The sequence below is a fragment of the Dicentrarchus labrax genome, unplaced genomic scaffold (genome assembly GCF_905237075.1).
Source record: "Dicentrarchus labrax unplaced genomic scaffold, dlabrax2021, whole genome shotgun sequence".
In the NCBI taxonomy this organism is placed as follows: domain Eukaryota; kingdom Metazoa; phylum Chordata; class Actinopteri; family Moronidae; genus Dicentrarchus; species Dicentrarchus labrax.
In genome coordinates, this window is record NW_026136720.1 from 17,468,990 (window position 1) to 17,488,628 (window position 19,639).

General features: G+C 39.9%; 1 protein-coding gene across 25 annotated transcripts in view; it reads left to right on the forward strand.

Annotated features, from left to right (window-relative positions):
* The window catches only part of LOC127352870 (neuronal cell adhesion molecule), a 70,028-nt gene extending 51,010 nt beyond the window's left edge, over positions 1–19,018 (forward strand). For 6 of the 25 annotated variants that reach the window (XM_051381614.1, XM_051381612.1, XM_051381616.1 and 3 more), the window contains 25 exons: positions 457–513; positions 1,622–1,733; positions 1,845–2,029; positions 2,221–2,355; positions 3,398–3,541; positions 3,649–3,760; positions 3,846–4,012; positions 4,669–4,816; positions 5,056–5,180; positions 5,493–5,519; positions 6,261–6,362; positions 6,937–7,134; positions 7,407–7,477; positions 7,729–7,948; positions 8,104–8,219; positions 8,306–8,507; positions 8,741–8,863; positions 9,278–9,454; positions 10,633–10,668; positions 11,143–11,202; positions 11,459–11,578; positions 12,553–12,714; positions 13,368–13,499; positions 14,055–14,133; positions 16,801–19,018. In XM_051381614.1, the coding sequence (XP_051237574.1) occupies positions 457–513; positions 1,622–1,733; positions 1,845–2,029; positions 2,221–2,355; positions 3,398–3,541; positions 3,649–3,760; positions 3,846–4,012; positions 4,669–4,816; positions 5,056–5,180; positions 5,493–5,519; positions 6,261–6,362; positions 6,937–7,134; positions 7,407–7,477; positions 7,729–7,948; positions 8,104–8,219; positions 8,306–8,507; positions 8,741–8,863; positions 9,278–9,454; positions 10,633–10,668; positions 11,143–11,202; positions 11,459–11,578; positions 12,553–12,714; positions 13,368–13,499; positions 14,055–14,133; positions 16,801–17,047 (3,257 nt within the window). In that variant the 3' untranslated portion in view covers positions 17,048–19,018. The remainder of the gene's footprint in view (positions 1–456; positions 514–1,621; positions 1,734–1,844; positions 2,030–2,220; positions 2,356–3,397; positions 3,542–3,648; positions 3,761–3,845; positions 4,013–4,668; positions 4,817–5,055; positions 5,181–5,492; positions 5,520–6,260; positions 6,363–6,936; positions 7,135–7,406; positions 7,478–7,728; positions 7,949–8,103; positions 8,220–8,305; positions 8,508–8,740; positions 8,864–9,277; positions 9,455–10,632; positions 10,669–11,142; positions 11,203–11,458; positions 11,579–12,552; positions 12,715–13,367; positions 13,500–14,054; positions 14,134–16,800) is intronic. The other 19 variants (XM_051381628.1, XM_051381618.1, XM_051381631.1 and 16 more) reach the window with 16 other exon arrangements.
* Positions 19,019–19,639: the final 621 nt, after the last annotated feature.

The window sequence follows — 19,639 nt, forward strand, 5'->3', positions numbered from 1 at the left end:
CTATCTCTGATTTCATCCTCAGAGATGCCAGTGGTCGTCATCCCACTGAAAAGACATATTGTCAGAGCTCTCATGGCTCCCTGCACTATCTGCCAAGCAGGCGTTCATTTTATTACTTCTGTGAGACGTTCTGTATACGCACTCGTCACCAACAACAAAGACTGCTCTCTGTCAGGGTAGCATTTTGCAGCCGGCATGTCGACATGGTGTTCCCACAAGATTACAGTTATTTGAATTTTGAGTAATTTAAAGTTTTGTTCTGGCATTTTTAATTCTGAACACGCTCATGTTAATGTGTGTGTGTGTGTGTGTGTGTGTGTGTGTGTGTGTGTGTGTGTGTGTGTGTGTGTGTGTGTGTGTGTGTGTGAGATTGTGTGTGTGTGTGTGTGTGTGTTTTTTTTTATGTGCCTGTTGATTTCAACCTGTGGCGTGTTTGATTTCTCTGTTGTGTTACAGTGGATGCAATCAATGACACAATGGCAGCTTTTTACAATGACACTGATTTATTTAGTGGTGAGTTTTGGCACCCCCTAGTGTTTACCCCCTCCAACCTAGAGCTCCAAACTCTAGCTTTTTACCCACTAACACTAACCCGCTTCAACCTGTCAACCCGTCATCACAAGGCTTTCTACAGTCTCACTTTTTCATTTAGTGGTGAGATCTGGCACCCCCTAGTGTTTACCCCAACACAGAGCATCAAGCTCTAGCTGTTACCCACTAACACTAAACCCAAGAATCCAAGTTAATTCTCTTCCCTTCTGTCACTCCTGCTCTTTCCAATCAAAACCCTTTTAATAATTATTCACTTCCTTCCTCCTATGAATTGCTTTAACTAGCACTGCATGATGATTTCAGTATAGACTGAGCTGATTGTGTAATTTATATAATCTAAAGTAAACATATTATAATGTAATCCTGTGATAAACAACAAATTAATTCTTAAAGTATACATACACTAATAAAAATTCTTCCTTTTGTTTGCCTTTCCTCTGTCAAACAGCCAGCTGCAATCTTGATTCCTTAAAATCACTCATTCCCTGCTGCCTAATTTTAAAGTGCACCTAGTTGTTAATCTCTCTGATATCAATCATTTTCATCTCACTTCATTTCTCATTGCTCAGAAGACCTTTGATCGGTCTCTTTGTCTGAACAATACCACACACTGGCTAAACCCAAACATGCAAGCAGTTTGATTCTCATGAACCATCATCATAAACATTTAGTCTGATTGTTTTATTATTAGTTTAGCAGATTAGTTATTTACCAATTCAGCAGCAAAAAGCAGATCTTCATGTCTCGATTTGTCAGTTCTATATTAGATTCATTTTAGTCTCTATTATAACCCCAGAGGGCAATTAATTGGCAATAAACACCTACAGAAAGCAGAGCAATAAAACACAACATGGCTATAAAATTTATATCTAACCATAAAATATGACAATTGTGGTCTGTAACAAAGTGGCTTGGTGTAGAAGAGAGGTTTCATTAAACCAGAGAACAGCCAAGAAAGCATTGTGAATGTGAAAGGCCTGGTTCAGGCCTGGATCTTCACTCTGTTATGAACCTATGCAGAGGAGTTGGTAATGGTTTTCTGTGTGAATCTGTGTGTGTGCAATCATAGAAGAGCCAGCGGATGAGAGGAAGCCAATCTTCCTAATCCCATCTGGCCCCTCCAGCTCCAAGACTGTGTTGAGAGGACAGGTGCTGGAGATGGAGTGTATTGCCGAAGGACTGTAAGTGAAAGTATCCGCCATTACTTCACTCATGAAAGCCTCAAGTGCCCACCTGCTCAAGTGTCATCATCACTCTTTGTCTCTGGCGTCTGTCTCTCCCTTTGAATCCAGGCCCACCCCTGAAATCTCCTGGACCAAAGTGAGCGGAGATCTACCAGCCAAGCGAACATCCTTCCTGCACTACCAGAGGACACTTCGTATCGTGAACGTGTCTGAGTCAGACGCAGGAGACTACCGCTGCACTGGCAGGAATCGGCTCGGCTCGGTGCACCACACCATCCACATCGTGGTCAATGGTTAGTCAGTGATGAAATGCGCGGCATCCCATCATGCTGTTCACTCTGTGAATGTGGCGACATGGTCACTCCTTCTTTCTGTCTCCTCATTCTCCCTCCATCTCATAATTGATTTATGCACAGATGCCAAAAGGGTAGTGTGTTCAGTGATTAATTATCCAGCTTTCTGCTGCGCTCTGTTCTATTTTCAGCCGCTCCATATTGGATCAGTGGTGCCCCCAGGAACCTTGTTCTAGCTCCAGGAGAGAATGGCGTGTTGACCTGCAGGGCCAGTGGCACGCCCAAGCCCTCCGTCACCTGGGCTATGAATGGCATCCCCATAGAGAGTGAGTGCAACCTGTTCTTTTGACTGAAGCTCACCGTGCTTAGAAAAAGACATTTCCTAGTCTTGATGGCAGTTTAATTGCATTATTTGAGAAAGGATTTTTGTTTTTCAAATCACCGAATTGTAAATACCTTGGTACTGCGTAGCATATTCTTCCCTATGGGGATGACGTTTGATATTTATGATACCTCAGTTTGATACAGATACAAAAACGATTCAATACCTCACAGTGAGGAAAATGTTTTACTTCAAAACTCTTTTTTTCTATTCCACAAAGTAAGTACAGTGCATTGGTGTTTAATTTACTCTCAAAGGAATAGTCTAACATTTTCCAAAAAAAAACAAATTATCATCACTGTGAGGGGCCCAGACAACCAGCAGAACTCACTACAACTTGTCGATTTACTACACTTCGTTTTTTGTACAGGTTAGATAAGTGTGATACAATGTGTTAATTAGTGAACTTCAGAGGTACCGGTAGACAGGTTTAGTTTCTTTTGGGCAGAGCCATGCTAGCTTTTCCCCCTGTTTCTAGTGTTTATGCTGAATTAAGCTAACCAGCTGCTGGCTGTAGCTTCATATTTAACATACAGTCTTGAGAGTGGAATCAATCATTCTCCCTTTGCTAGGCAAGGAGGGGATTGGCATTTGTACAATATGTTGATAGTTAACATACCTGCTGTATGTTAACTTTATAAAAGAACCTTAAGGAAATAAAATACAATCTAAAAATGATAATTTAAATGAGGACATATGCTAAGTAAATAAGACCTGACCAAGTATTCAATCCCAGATTTAATTACTTTACAGTTTTAATAATTGGTGCTACGGACACATTTTGTTTTGCCACTCAAAAACTATTTAGGTGTAATACCTTGCCTTACCCGTGTGATGCATAACTGAAAACTAAAGTTATCTGTTTGGCTACTAAGACCCCGGAAAGTTACCGACAGCATGTTCATCCCTACAGAAGCTTCTTTACTACATTCGTCCTGAATTCAAAGACCCATCTTACACCTGTAACCCCTGTTATCCATGAACAGATTCCCCTAAAGATCTCAGCAGAACAGTGGACAAGGACACCATCATCTTCACTGTTGTGCAGACCGGATCCAGCGCCGTCTACCAGTGTAATGTCTCCAATGATTACGGTTACCTCCTGTCCAATGCCTTCGTCAATGTGCTCTGTAAGTTCATTACACAAGCATCCATTTGTATTAGAATGCTGTTTTACATTTACATTGATCACTGGAGTTTATTAACCTGACAATAATTGCTGCTTGCCTCATTGCAGCGGAGCCGCCCAGAGTGCTGACACCAGCCAACAAAGTCTACCAGGTCATCAAAAATCACAGAGCCCTGATGGACTGCGCTTCCTTTGGGTCACCCATCCCTAACATTACATGGTGAGTTAATTAACTTTTGACAGAGGAATGTGTTTGTGTTGTTTTTCTCTTAAAAGCTGACAACTGCTGCCTCTCCCTCTCTCAGGTTCAAAGACAGTCGGTCCAGCACCCTGGATGGAGACCCTTACATCCTTCATGACAATGGGACTTTAGAGATTCACGTAGCTCAAGCCCACAATAGTGGCAAATACACCTGCGTGGCCAGGAACAGCCTCGGTATCTATGAGAATCACATCTACCTGGAGGTCAAAGGTGAGAGTGCACTAAAGATACTATAATTAGATGCCAGGGATTGCAAAGAACTACCTAATAACTCACATAGTGCTATTGCAGTGGGATGTTTGTGGTAAAAGCCAGAGTAGACTCAAGATCCAAAATAGCAAAAGTTACCTTGCAATGATCTTTAGGTGAATTTTATTTACAATGAATGGGTTAACATATCTGCTGACACGCTTTGACATTAAGCCTTAATTAGAACAACAGTGACCTCTCTTAAGGACATAAACAGAAAGAAATGTCAGTTGTACACCTGCAAGAAAGTAAATGAAAATACAAACTAAGAAAGACAGAAAACATGATAATAAATAGGTTATAAAAGTTAAAATGTCATTGAAGTTAAATAAAAAGTTATTTCTGGTCACAGCTTCTCAAATAAATTGCCCTTTGCCTGTTGTTCATTTTAAATTGCATACTGGGACGTTTGAATGTTAGTCACAAAATAAGCAATTTTAAGACCTAATTTTGGTGTAACTTTTACTGTAATAGGAATTAGTCAGTATCTTCAACATTTTATCAGCTAATTGATTAATTGATCAATCAGATCAGACACTTATCTGCATTGGTGAGACTTGATTTTTCAATTTTAGTAAATGTAAACTGAACCTTGCCTCCTTGTCCCCACCCATCAGAGCCAACTCGAATCCTGAAGCAGCCAGAGTACAAAGTGGTCCAGAGGGGCAGGTCTGTGGTGTTTGAGTGTAAGGTGAAACACGACCCCTCTCTCATCCCCACCATGACCTGGCTCAAAGACGATGGGGAGCTGCCCGATGATGAGAGGTCAGACCTATCTGGAGATGTCTTACTAAACTCTACATTAGGTTTATTGGATCTAGCCAGTATCTAATTATCAATCTTACCTTTAATAAAATTGTACTGTTACATATTGTTTTATTTTCTGTATATTTGCTGATGCAGATTACTTGTTCTGGCTTCAATGCGTATTATTTCTCTTTGCTTCAAGATTTAATACAACCAGATGTAGTGCTAAACTGTCTGTATGAATGCTTTGTTTACAGATTAATCGTAGACGCTGACAGCCTCACTATCAGCAGTGTGACCGAGAATGATTCGGGGGAGTACACCTGCATCATGAACACCACTCTGGACCATGATTCAGCCAGCGCTCAGCTCACTGTTGTCGGTACGTTCAGCTTTGCCGGAGCTCAATTTCACTGACTCATAAAACAAACTCACAAATTATTAAAGTCCCTGTCTCAAGTCTTCCCAGAAAAGTGACTCTGTCCAATAACTCACAGAACAGATTGCCTTTTAGCCCTTCAAGGTGAATTGCCTGAGAGTTTACTTAGGAGGGTCGAAGCGGACTTAGTCAGCTTTTGTGTCAGCAGCATGAATATTTGATTGTTACCATCTTAGTGAGCCAGATAATCTTTGTTTTCTTACGGCTGACTGACCACTAAACTCCCCATTTCACTCCCGCCCTCCTACCTGGCAGAGGCCACGCCAACACCAGCTGTCGACGGTAAACTTGCAGCACACAGGAGCGCCCAGATGTGCTCTGCTGACATGAGCTTGTGTTGTTTGTTGGATGTTTCTGTTAAGTGAAGCATGTTGTGGCCTCAGGATTTTGTTATTTGACAATCACAGAGCATTTACAATGTTTTTCTTTTCATTTTGATTTCCCAGCATTTATATTTTGTCTTTATGGTGTTTTTCTTTTACATAAATTGTATGTTTTTATGTTTTTGCTGAAAGTTTGAATGCATTAAAACACTGATGCAAACGTTACACATTAAGGCATATTTACAATTTGTAAAGCAGACATTTCCCCATTGCAACACTTGGGATCTTTTCAAATGCACAATTTCCTCATCATTCATTTATTCCAAGCATGCGTTATCATTACAATTCCTAAACATGAGCTTCAATTTAGCGTCTCTGGTGAGCCTTGGACTCATTTCATGCAGAGTGATTATGGAAGATGGGCATCAGTCGTTTCAAATGCATGATGCAATGTCTGCATGTGTATCGTAGGGCAAATAACATCCACAAATGGAACATGAAGAAATAGAGGAGTAACTGAAGGTGTGCTTGGTTAAACCAACATACTTAGCATTTATTATAATTCTGGTATTACAGAAACAAACGTATGTAACCAGATATCCTCTTTTGTTTTTGCTTCATCTTCTCGTGGCATGAACCCTTTCTATTCTGTGACTGAAACTGTGTGTTGATCTTGCTGCCTTTGCTGTTTCTCCGCCAGAGCGACCCGACCCCCCAACTGACCTAGAGCTGACAGACCAGAAAAAGAGGAGTGTTCAGCTCACTTGGACTCCTGGGGATGAACATAACAGTCCTATTCAGAGTATGTCTTAAGCCTGTGTGTGTGTGTGTGTGTGTGTGTGTGTGTGTGTGTGTGTGTGTGTGTGTGTGTGTGTGTGTGTGTGTGTGTGTGTTTAAGAGTTCGATGTACTTCATTTTTGACAGTGTTTTTAAATCTGTCTCTAGTGAGTCTTCCAACATTATGGAAGAACAAAATTATTTTAACTAAAAACTAGTACTCCTTTAATTCCTTCCATTTTTGGCATTTAGTTTGTAGTAGTTTGTAATTAGTAGTTGATAGTTTGTAGTTTCTTCAGTGACAGAGGGCAGCAGCTGAAGTTAGCTGGAATAATGACAAGTAACAGCATAGAAAAATACCACTACTGCAGGATAATCTAGTTCTCCACTGTCTACTAGTATTTCTCCTCACTTCACCCTCAAGGCAGTGCCAGGAGTAGCATATTTAGATATATTTTACCAAACCTTTTTTTTGTGTTACAATATCCCAAAATAACTTCAGGGCATTCATTCCAGTTATGCAAATATACTGTCAGTGCACTGACGTTCAGTTCAGCGTTCACTTATCTACAATACTTGTCTTTTTCTATTTTACACAGAATTTCTGATCCAGTATGAAGACATAATGCACCACCGCGGCCACTGGCATAATCTTACCGAGGTGCCCGGAACCAAGACGACAGCTCACCTCAAACTGTCACCGTACGTCCATTACACCTTCAGAGTTTTGGCCCACAATGGTGTGGATTTCAGCCGCCCCAGTGTCCCCTCCAGAGTGTTCAAGACAGATGCTGCAGGTACAGACTCAGAGTTCCTGATTGTCTCTTGAAGTTTTACTCTGTAAATGAATCTGGTTTGTATTTGTTTTAATAAACACATAATTAATAAACAATAACATATGATTCTATCTTGAAAATAATAACTATTCTGTAAGTAAACATATTAATATACATCAGCTTTTGTTGAATGCCTAATTTTAGAAGCAATTCAGTACAATGATATGATCCTCAGTGAAAGGTTTTCCTTGGCATAATGTTTAATTTTGTCTTTGTTATTTTATACTTTTTAGCCCCAGACGAGAACCCAACTGGTGTACAGGGATTTGGAACAGAACACGATAATCTTGTAATCTCATGGAAGGTAATAAAGTTGTATAAAGCTATCTGTTTTAATCCTGAAGCATTTACTGTTGTCCGGGGAGTACCATTAGATATAAAAGTGTCCTTGTTTTGTAAAGCACAATATTGTTATTGCCGTGATCTTTTTTATTTCATTTTATTATTTTTTTATTTTATGACTGACCAAACCATATACTGTATATCATAATGCACACTCAGCCTTTTTCTAAAGAATTGAAAGATAAGTTACATTAAAAACTTTTTCTTCTGCAGCCGCTGTCGGGCTTCCAGTCTAATGGTCCAGGGCTTCACTATAAAGTGAGCTGGAGGCCAGTGGGAGGTGAATGGACCACAGTGACTGTGGCTAACAATTCCAAGTTCACTGTGTCTGGAACGCCCACATTTGTTCCATATGAGATAAAAGTTCTGGCTGCGAATGACCTCGGAGATGGACCTGAGCCTGCTATTGCTCACGGCTACTCAGGGGAGGACTGTGAGTTAGACCGAGTCTTTAGACCCTTTAAAAAAACATACTTTGTACAAGAGCTTGGGGGTGATGCGTTTGGGTATTAAGCCTATTACATTTACTCAGTATGTTTCCTTTTGTATTTAGTTGTTGTTGTGTTGTGCTCCTTGTCTATTGTGTAGTGCCAATAGCAGCTCCAGAAAATGTGCAGGTCATGGTGATGAACAGCACTCTGGCAGAGGTACACTGGGATCCTGTGCCCTCTAAATTAATCCGGGGACATCTTAAAGGATTTAAGGTACAGTACAGAAGACCACATGCAGTGTTCCAATCCCACCAACCATAATACTCCCCCAACACTTACTGTATACTAACTGTGTCTAGGTGCACTACTGGAGAGAGCACAGCCTCCATAAACACAACTCCCATCACATGGAGCAGATCCTGGTCTTCAGCGGGAACCACAGCCACGGCATGCTGCCTGGTCTGCACCCCTTCAGTCTGTACTCATTCAATGTGAGGGTTTATAACGGCAAGGGAGACGGCCCCCCCAGCCACACCCAGCAGTTTGAGACACCTGAAGGAGGTAGGAGAAGGAATACTGTCTTTCTTTTAGTGTATTATCAACACTTGTATTACTGTGACTTTATAGCCACTATCCATCTGGATGTACCATTATAAGCTACAGTAATTTAAGTTTTAAAGGAAAGTGATGCAAATATAAACGAAGAGGTAGCCCTTCCACTAACAATGAAATACAAGACTGTAAAACCCTCCTTAGCTTTACTAAGAGTTTCATGATTTATGTGTTTCCTGCAGTGCCGGGTCCTCCCACTTCCCTGACAGTCACCAACCCCAGCCCAGACTCTCTAACCCTTGAATGGAGTCCTCCTCATGTTCGCAATGGACGGATCACTGGCTACAGCCTCAAATATCAGCCAGGTGAGGCTTTTTTTTCCTATAACACGACAACTGAGTTGCTTAGTAAACGTCCCCTTCCTTCATGTAGTTTGTAGTTTTGTATGTCCTCCTTTTTCATGTCCTATACATGTGCTGTCATCCTGTTCAGATTCAGATTATAAAACAGAAAGGAAGACAGGTTTAAAGTAGTCTAAGAGCATTTCAAGCAAGTTATTTTGCCTAAATTACGACATAAATTAACAAGTCAACTTTTGTCACCTTCTATTCCTGAACCCTACACCTCTGTGCCCCAAATGCTTTCATTTCCACCTTTTTTCATCATTGACACTCCAACCCCATCCACGACCCCCTCCTCCTCATACCTCTATTCCACTTACCTTACTACTTCCAAACTTCCATCCCATTTTTCTTGTCACCCATCCTCCACCCCTGTAGTCAATAACTCCAATGAGCTGGGCCCAGTGGAGGAGCTGGCCCTGCCCGCCAATGAGACCTCAGTCACTTTGTCCAACCTCAAGTACAACACACGCTACAAGTTTTATTTGAATGCGAAAACAGTCAGGGGAGCAGGCCCAACCATTCCTCAGGAAGCTCACACCATCATCGACGAAGGTAAGTCAGCACATGCAGACGAGTACAAGTAAATGATCTGAATGGTGTTGATTTTTCTTCAACTGGAGCGCAAGATTAATATTTAAGCTGAAAAATATAAAGTATTTTGATAACTCAGGTTAGAGGATCGAAATGTCCCATGAATCTACAGTACAGTATGAAGTCCATGCAAAGTTAAAACACATCACACAACTCTTCAGTACATGCTACTCAGTACTCTGAACTAGTACATTCATTCACCAAATGATTTCTTGCCTTTAGCACGGTGTTGATGGGTTAATGGGTGCAAGATTGTATATGGTGAAGAATATTTTTAAAAGTTATGTTTAATAGTGTATGTTTTTTATGGCTATTTATATTTCTCTAGTTATTATTTTTATCCACTAGGAATACATATTGAATTTTATAAAAAGTATTTAAAAAAAGATGATCTTAGTGTTGTAATCTTCAGGTCTTTTATGATCTATGATAAGTGATCTACAGTACACTGATAGACTGTATAAGGAAACCAGACACCACCCTTATGTAGGCAAGACAGCAGAGGAGTTGTACAACATGTTTTAATTTTGGATAGTCTCACATCAGAGCTCTCACTGTGTACCTTCTCAAAGTTAGAAATTATTGGTTTGCATTGAAAAACATTCAATCAGACACTGAAATGCTTATTTTATGTTATTGTAAATTTGATATTTTGTGGTTTGGGACTGCTGGTCGAACAAAAGAAGCAATTTGAAGATTATTGTTTTTCTGACATCGTATATAATAAACATTTAATCGTTTAACTGAAAAAGACCTTGAGACATCAAGACGTAGAGTTAAGTCAGAACAACACAGAACAAGTGTATTGTGTTTGTGAAATGTCCGTCTAACATGTACAATTTACTGTATAATGCACAGCGTTTTCTTTTATTTTTAGCATTGAACATAACATGATGTACATAAGCTCTTCATCTTTGTCCATGTTACGTGGAACATGAATGTGATCCAGTTGCATTGTTGCACAAGGTTACCCATGCTGTTATAAAACCTCAGACAGATCATCTCTTAAATGACACAGCATGACCATGTGAATTTGTTACTGTTACGTACCGTGACACAGTTGGGGGCGGGGTGGGGTGGGGTTATCCCATAGTGACCCCTGTTCCGTTGTTTCTCTGTGTCTTGTTTCTCTTTACAAGCTCTAATATCACAGCCTGACGTAGATCTGGGCACAGGTACTGGTGGTATCTAGAGGGATGCATGTTTTACAGATACAGCTCCATAGCTCCAAAACTCACCACAAGCATGCACTCACAATCTTTAAGCACCCCCCCCCCGTCTCTGTCAAATTCTGTGGCCAACCAAAATGCTCTGCTAAGTTCAAAGCTGGGGAAAGTTCAAAGCCACATAGATAAAGATGCTATGTGACTTGTGCCTTTTTTAATGTCATGTGATAAAACTAGATGAGTCTTTTCAAAGCGCTAGGCTGCTCTTTTCTTGACTGTGCCTTCGGCGACTTTGACCTCTTCTCACTTCTTCAATGGTGGCTGCTGGTGATGCTTCCCGCTGCATGGCAAGAGTTTGCTTGGCATGCCAATGAACTGTGTGCACTGTGTATAATGACTTCAGTGTCTGTGGTGTCTCTGCCTGCGTCTCTGTGTGTGTCTCGTGTGTGGTGCGGTCTTTACCCTTCTCCATGTTGTTTACAGGAAACACCCAAACCTCTCATCCCATTGCACGGTCTCCTCCACGCCATCCGCCCCACAAGGGTACAGATACTGCTGTGATCTTAGTGCACTAGATGTCTGATTTGTTATGTGATCAGCTTTGTGTATTCTTTTGCTCGTTGGTGTAGTGTTCTGATTTGAAATTGCTATTGTGTAAGGCTATGAGGCTTTAGATTCAGTGACGCTAAGAGAATTTAATGGTAATATAATTAAATCAAAGCAATTAATTGCCAGTTATTGGATTGTCCTTTGACCAACAGACCGATCTTGATGGTTGTCTTTTCTCTTGTATGCTCAGCGCTGCCTGTGAGTCCTTTTGGGAACGTTACCTCCTCGGTTCAAGAGGGCGGGGCCCTGATCAGTTGGGAGTACTGGGGGCCGGAGAAAAACGTTTATGTAGAATACATAGTAGAAAACAGTAAGCAAAGCAACACACCTTGATTTCTGTCCGTTCCACACATAGGTGGCAAGAGACCCCTACTTCATTATTGGCTTGTGCAGGTAAACAGAAATATTGGCAGTCACGTTGATGCTGGATCCTGCCAACGTGGAGCCAGATGTGATAAACAAGGCTGTCTGTGATTGGATTGCTAATTACCCAGTCCTGTTATTGACTGGAGTTGCATGCATATCCCATGACAATCACGCTGGAACTTACGTAGACAAACATCATAAAAAAGCAGCACAAACATTCTTGTTATGCCAATTGATTTTGACTGAAAGGCTCTTCATTATTTTTATCCACCTGCAGTGAGGATAAACAACAAACACTGTGATATTGTAGTATGGCTCTCTCACACCTGCTGTTTAATGAATTCAATTAGGGAATATCATAATCATAGATCCCAGTCATTTAGAAAATGTAGTTACCAAAAACGTAATCTTGTGATCATCAATCAAACACATTTCATATCTAGCTCATCACCACATGTATAATTTATGACTGCCCCTGAGAGATCAACACACTGTAACTTAAGAGAAAAAACGTAGGCTTAACAAAAGCAAATGAAGGAAAGATCTTCATCAATTTGACAACACATTTGGAAAACAAGATTAAGATTCATTCATCATTCAGTCATTTTCTTTCTAAATGCTGAACACGTGTAGTCAAGTTGGTGAAGTTCTTTTCTTCATTTGTTTGTTTTCCTAAGTTGCAGTGCTTTGAGCTTTCAGGGCCAATGTAATAATTCATTCGTAGACTAAATTGTTTTTTCCAGAACTCCATTAATATTGACGATTTATATCTAGACCGCATTGCCTGCAGTGTAATCCCATGTCAGTAGATGTGTTTTTCAAGTAATTAGTTCCCATGATGTCATGATCTCCACAACCCATCTGAAGTTGTGTTTGCTCCCTCAAACGTCCCTCTCTTCATGAACGTCCCTCCTGCAGGTGAAGATGAAGAGGAGTGGCAGAAAGAGCTTGTGAACGGCTCTCAGAACATAATGCTGAAAGGCTTAAAGGGGGGCCTCGCCTATAGGGTGCGTTTGGTGGCCAAGGGTCACCACGACCAGTCACTCCACCAGTCTAAGGAGCTTTTGGTCACGGTCCCAGGTGAGGCAGTTCCTGGGTGGTCGCCTCCACCATGGCCTGGCCTGGCCTGGTTTGTAGAATGTGTAGTAGTTTGTGCCGTTGTGTAATTATATAATCAAGTCAAGCATGGGTTTAACAGATGTGTTGTGGTCGTCTGGATGCCAGGCATGTAGTCTTAGAGAGGCAGCGTGCATGATTGTCTGGTTGAAATTCAGCGTAATTAAATTCTGTCCTGTAGATTTGGTAATTAGAAAAAGTGGATATCATATTTCATATAGAAGATTAATATATGTTTAGTGCTATAATATCCAACCTAGTGTTACCCGCAGTAAACCTGTGTGTACAGTCTGTGTGTAATCTGTGTGTGTCTGTGACTGTGCAGTGTAAATGACTGATTTCCTACATTGTCAACTAATGTGGGTTCAATGTGTTCATTAACTTTTTCTAGGAGATTTCTAACTCGTCTAACACAAAATTCTGCAGCAGCAATGTGCAAACATGATCCACTCATGAACTGAAATCTCTAACAAGTGCACACTAAAAGAATGACCTACTACACCTGCGACATGTTTGTTTAGCACATAATGGCGGATAATTGTTTCAATTTCCCCTTCCCTCTGGGGAAAAAATCATCCAGTTTTAAATGTTATGTCTTCCTCTCCTCCTCTGGCCAGCTGTGGCGAGCAGACAGGTAGACATCGCCACACAGGGATGGTTCATTGGCCTCATGTGTGCCATCGCTCTGCTCATCCTGATCCTCCTCATTATCTGCTTCATCCAGAGGAATAAGGGAGGGAAATACCCAGGTGAGTAGTAGCACAAAGGAACTTAATGCTTCATTTCATTCATTCTATTATGTTTAATAAGATTTTAGGATTACTTTCTACAGCCTACATGTATGGCTGCCACTATGACAATAACATATTTGCTCAGTTTTTCTGCAAATATTTGGCTATTTTGTTTTTGTGCTTTAACATTTTTCATGTGTATGGACATATTGTAAATTTGTTATAAAACATACATTATTATTTTGTTTACAAAATAAACTTTTCTCGTTTTGAGTCTTGTTAAAACAAAAATAGCTTTTTCCATTAAAACAATGTATGGAAGTTTCTTCTTAAACAACACATCAACACATTTTTCATTTTTAATGTAACAAAATAAAATTATACAGTTATCATGAGAAAAGTTGCTGGAGGGAGCAATATTTGGCTGTAGTCACAATTAGTGAAAACAATTTAAAAGACTTTTATGCAGTATTCCATACAATAATATTGTATAGTATGCAATATTACACATACACCCTCACAGATGATCATTTCTTACAAGCTGGCTAAAATTGCTTCCTCTTTTCTCACTAGTCAAAGAGAAGGAGGACGCACACACGGACCCAGAGTTCCAGCCCATGAAAGACGATGACTGTACTTTTGGGGAATACAGGTGAGAGCAAGTGCTCCGGCCTCTGGAGCCCCCAGAGCCCATTTTTACCCATCAACCCCTGCCCCGTCCCCTGCTTTCTGCCCAGATCTGCTCTTTCTGACTGGGCTGGAGCTTTGCACTCCCTCCCTTCTTTCAGCCCTTTCAGCCGACCAATAACCGACCCAGGATCACCAATAACAGAAACAAGGAGAAGAAGTGCCCCTCGTCTGAACTTCTACAACAGTGAAGCACAATATTTTCGTTCTGGGTTCTGGGACGTCCTGGATGCTACTTGTGTTGGACTCTCTTGTGTGTATGCTTGATATGACATTGTTGTGTCATTTGAGAAGCAGGATTCTTCAGGTTCAAGGGATTTAGGGGTTTGGGTGTGTATTTAAAACTTAAAACTGTCAGGAAAAAAAATATATAAGCTAGATTCATTTGCAACACATCCTAAACGGATCCCAAGTATCAAATCCCATTCCAACTAATAAGCTACTCATATACATTCTGTGTACAGTATACATAGTATTAACACTTTGCCTGGTGTATTGCTACTTACATACACAACTCTCATAGGATTGAAATGACCTAAATGATTATTCTTGCTAACTTACAGCATTTATCCAGCTATGCTTGTTAGCATTCTCTTTCTAGGCTGCTTCTCCAATCGCACGCAGAATAAAGAAAAATGAAGCACTTTACTTCTGTATAGCTAGCATTTTTGAATTGTTTTTTATAAGTCAATTTATAAGATGGTCTTTCTTTTATATTTTATATTCCTTTTTGTATTATGTATACATAAATCTGTTCTATGGATTTAATGCTGTGATAAATACATATCGATATATATATAAATATAATATGTGATATGCATGGTGTGAAGATCTGATCTGATATGAAAATTTGCTCTAGGCAATAATGTGTTGAATGGAATTATTGTTCATATATAGATATACAGTATATAGATGCATATGGATCTTATATGAAATTATCAGCATGTTTGAGGGAAGCAATCGTCACTGAGTGTACAAGAGCTGGTTAATGCTGTTAATAACAGGCCAGTAGCCATTTTTTAATATTAATAGTAATCCTTAAAAAGGATAAATGGTGTGCTGGTGATATTCTACAGTAATGTTATTGTCAACAAATTCTTTAAATAGACCAAAACCAGTGACTCCTCCAACTTGGTTGTGGCACTGTATTTCAAGCCCATATTCCTACTGAGGAATACTTTCATCTTTAAAAAGTACTGTGACATAGAGGAATAGTCTTTGTCAGGCTTTGGACGCACAGTCAATACTTGTTAGTACAATTAATTCATTGTTTTGGTCTTTTTATGAGATTTGTTGACAACATGAAAAATTTAGAATATCACCAGACATATCCTTTAAAACTAAGTTTGTGTAACATGAGAGACCTATTTACACTGCAAGGAAATTTCTCCAATGGACTTCAAAGAACAACAGTAGACAATAAATCACAAGGCAAAGTGTATAAATATTATAGTGCCTTTGTGAGAGTATACTTTATATCCATGCTGTTTCATTAAGCTCAGCTGGAACCTTACAGTATGTCAATAAAGGCGTAACTTAACTCAACTAAGCTGTTCTTGTTTGACTGTAGGAGAGCATACTGTAAGTTCAGACTACATGTGTACACGGCGTATGTGCCTGTTAAAGTGCCACGCTTAAAACAAATCTTCTCAAGTGTGTGCATAGTGCAGTTGTCCCTAGGCGTGTCTGTTGTGTTGTGTGGGATCTCAGCTGGATCTCCTCATCTGATCGCAGGGGTGTAGGTCTCAGGAAAGGTAAGGGTGATGATGGTGTGTGGGGTGATTGAGGGTCGCTGTTCTGTTTATCTAGCATGTGAGGAGGGTCAGCGGATAGTTGGGTCACCGTGGAGAAAAATGCTCGCTGTACACGCATCCCAGGCTGTCATCAAGTTTAACATTCTGTCATAAAGCCTTCATCATGCCCCTACAAGTCTTTGAAGTCATTCATTTACGGCTTTACTGTGCTACTTTTATCCTTCAAAAGGCTTTTGCATACTGATTAACATCTATTCTAGTAAAATATAAAAACATTTCAGCATTATGATGGCTTTGTGATCTTATCTCATTAATGTTCAACTCATGTATGTGGAATGTTTTCGACTATCTGATATCCAAAGAAAACTTTCTTTGCAGATTTTTCATGCATTTTGCCAATTTGTGATTATTATCATGCTTGCTTTGGGGGATGTTTGGCTGAAACCTTGCTTTCCAAGTTTTATTCACATCATTGCCTTGGATTTTCTGTTTTTCATCACAACCTCTGTCTGGGGGTGGTGGTGGGGGATGCTTTGTGTCAAACAACACATTTACCACTTCATATTTGGTTTCAGGGGGAATTTTAACAGGGTACGATTGCTTGAGCTTTATTCCCCTGTTGCCTGACGGAAACCAACTAATCATTCATTGCTACCGTTTTTTAGACATGGAGCCAACCAAATTCAAATGCTGCAGAATTTTAAAAAGCAAAGAGTTAAAGAAATGACTTATTTTCAGTGAAAAAAACTTACAGCAGGTTGTGGTAAAAGTAACTATCGGCAGTTGAGTGCTCCATCTAAAAAAGTGATCACTAATCTCCTTGTTGCATCTGCCACATCATCTCACCTGTAACACCTGCATGTTATTTTCTCCTTCAGTGACAATGAGGACCATAAACCGTTAAAAGGAAGCCGCACGCCGTCTAATGGGACAGTTAAGAGAGACGACAGTGACGACAGTTTAGTTGACTACGGGGAAGGAGGAGATGGACAGTTCAACGAGGATGGCTCGTTTATTGGCCAGTATAGTGGAAAGAGTGTCAGCAGGGACACTGCTGAGGGCCACGAGAGCTCGGAGGCCCCATCCCCCATTAACGCCATGAACTCCTTGAACTCTTTTGTGTAGCCTAGCAGACCGGTATGAGGTGGTGCACTGACTGCTCAACCCCCACATCTCTCTCTTAGAGGGCTGTTCCAACACTGCATGGCTTTATGATCAAATCTGCATCCCCAATGCTACACATGACACATGAAATACAGACAACTCATCAAAGACACGTATGTTTCACTTGGAAAGACTTCATGGAGAGGCTTTGAAACGTGTGCTCTTTACAGTGTATCCCAAGCAGCATTTAGGAAGGAAGAAGGGAGTAGCTCACCCAGACATTTGATTAGTGCAGTGATTTTAATAGTGCATAAAATACCTGATATGACCTAAATCCATATATTAATTAACACTTTGATATTAATAAATGTTGCATTCTTACCATAAATCTCTAATAGACTATGCAGTGCTCGTCTGAACTATATTTGTTTTTGTTATTTGGTTATTATATTATCTACTATGTTCAAATAGTAGTCAGTGTCTACAGTAAATGACTATTATTTCATGTATTTTTCCAACACAGAAGCTTGTACAGGATTCTGTATTTAATAATATAATCCATCCATGTAATTTCATCATGCATTTACAGTGCACAAGGCAGATCATGTACAGTGTATATATATATAAAGTGAACTATCTGTAAACGGAATACTGGGAGCAGTGCACACCGCTTGCTTGACATTTGCTGCATTCATAAATCCTCATCTTGTGAATGATCCAACTATACCTACGAAGGAGGAGGCTGAAATGCTGCATGGCATGTCATATGACCACATAATCTTTGCCCTGCATGTAACCTCCTCTTACTGAGTTTGAGTTGAAGGCCAGTGAGGATCGCTGAGGGCGTGACAGCTTGCTTCAGTCCCCACAGTGCCCCTTCAGCAGGTAGTGCCTTTTCTTCAAAACAATGATATGATTCCGAAGTCTCTCTCCAGAGTTCATTGACTGGAACAGAGAGAGTAGTCGGCCTGCAGAAGTCACATCCAAGGATGGATAAGATAAGCTTGAGAAGAGGACTGTGGAGGGAGGAATAAATACTCTTGTCAAGACACCTCCCAATGCCTTGAGACACAGGACTGGCTCCGATTCCTCCAAGAAGCGAAAAGCACCCACATAACATCGTTAAAACCGTGTCTGGTGCAAGCCTGCAGTCATTATGTACAGTACCTGATTGTATTTCTGCAGTGTATGAATGTTTGGACATCTGTGAGTGTGTAGGTGTGTGTGTGTGTGTGTGTGTGTGTGTGTGTGTGTGTGTGTGTGTGTGTGTGTGTGTGTGTGTGTGTGTGTGTGTGTGTGTGTGTGTGTGTGTGTCCGCACACGGATCCAGTACATTATTCAATACCTATTAGGGAAAAATTGTTCACTTTTACTGACTACACTTGAGGGCCTTTGGATGGGATCAAGATTTATTTTCTCTTAACTTGCATCAAGTTTTTTTTTTTAAAGACATGTAGAATATTTGTTCAATTTGTAAATACCTTCATCCATTGTACAGGTACAAGCAACTTGTAAGGCAGCCTAAGAGGTAATATTGTGCATGATATGGTTTAACTTGTTGATAGGACTGTATTAAATATAGAGTACTTGTAGAGAATATATATACTCTTTTTTTCTTGCTGTGCACAGTGTATATTGTACTGTAACTAACTGGACAGAAAATTGCATATACATTTCAATTCTGGTTGTTTTCCGATTTGCTTGTCAGCAAGTTACATAACTTTGGTATTTTATGAAAACATGTAGGATATAGCAACAATATTAATTGATGCAAAGAATTATATTATTCTGATTTGTATTGGTTCTACACAGTCCCAGTATACTGCCAAAATGATGCTTTTTTTCTGACAGTATTGCAAATGGTTTTGTATTTAAGAAACAGATTTGTACTAACAGATTTTTTCTTTCTCTATTTAAGTTTCTCCTTTTAGTGCAAGTATGAAATTCAAGCTACTGGAATATAATGAATGAATAAATAATTATCTGCTTTAATTTCCATTTTCAGACTCTTTTCTCAAAATGTCATTGCCCTCTGTCGAAATGAGTGATGCTCTGAATGGCGTTAGATTCAGTGAGTCATAAAAACCCTGTTATTCAGCAAGCTTTGTGCAACATAATGTAACCATAATTATTCACTGCATAACAAAATTATACCACATACTAATAATAGCCAATTCTACAGCCGTAGAAATGAATAAACATTCACACTTTTACAGCAACAAGAAATGCTGTGTATATGTATGTTTGTGTTGTGCCTGGATGCATGTATGTGTGTGTGTGTGTGTGTGTGTGTGTGTGTAGAGGTGGAAGTAGCCTTTACTTAATAAATTCAACAATTTACAAATTATAAGTGCATTCAAAATCCTACTAAAGGTAATGCACAGAAGTATCAGCTAAATGTACTACTGTAAATAAAAATACTCATTCTTGGGTACTGGTCCTGTGATTGACATATTGTTATCTATTACATTATTATTATTAATAATGATGCATCAATGCATAAACAGTATTTTACTGTTGTATCTGGCCAGAGTAGAGTTTTAATGTATAGGGTAGTCAAGTCCCAGAGCTGCAGCTGGAAAAAACTCAGACATCTAAAATGTTACGAGGGGT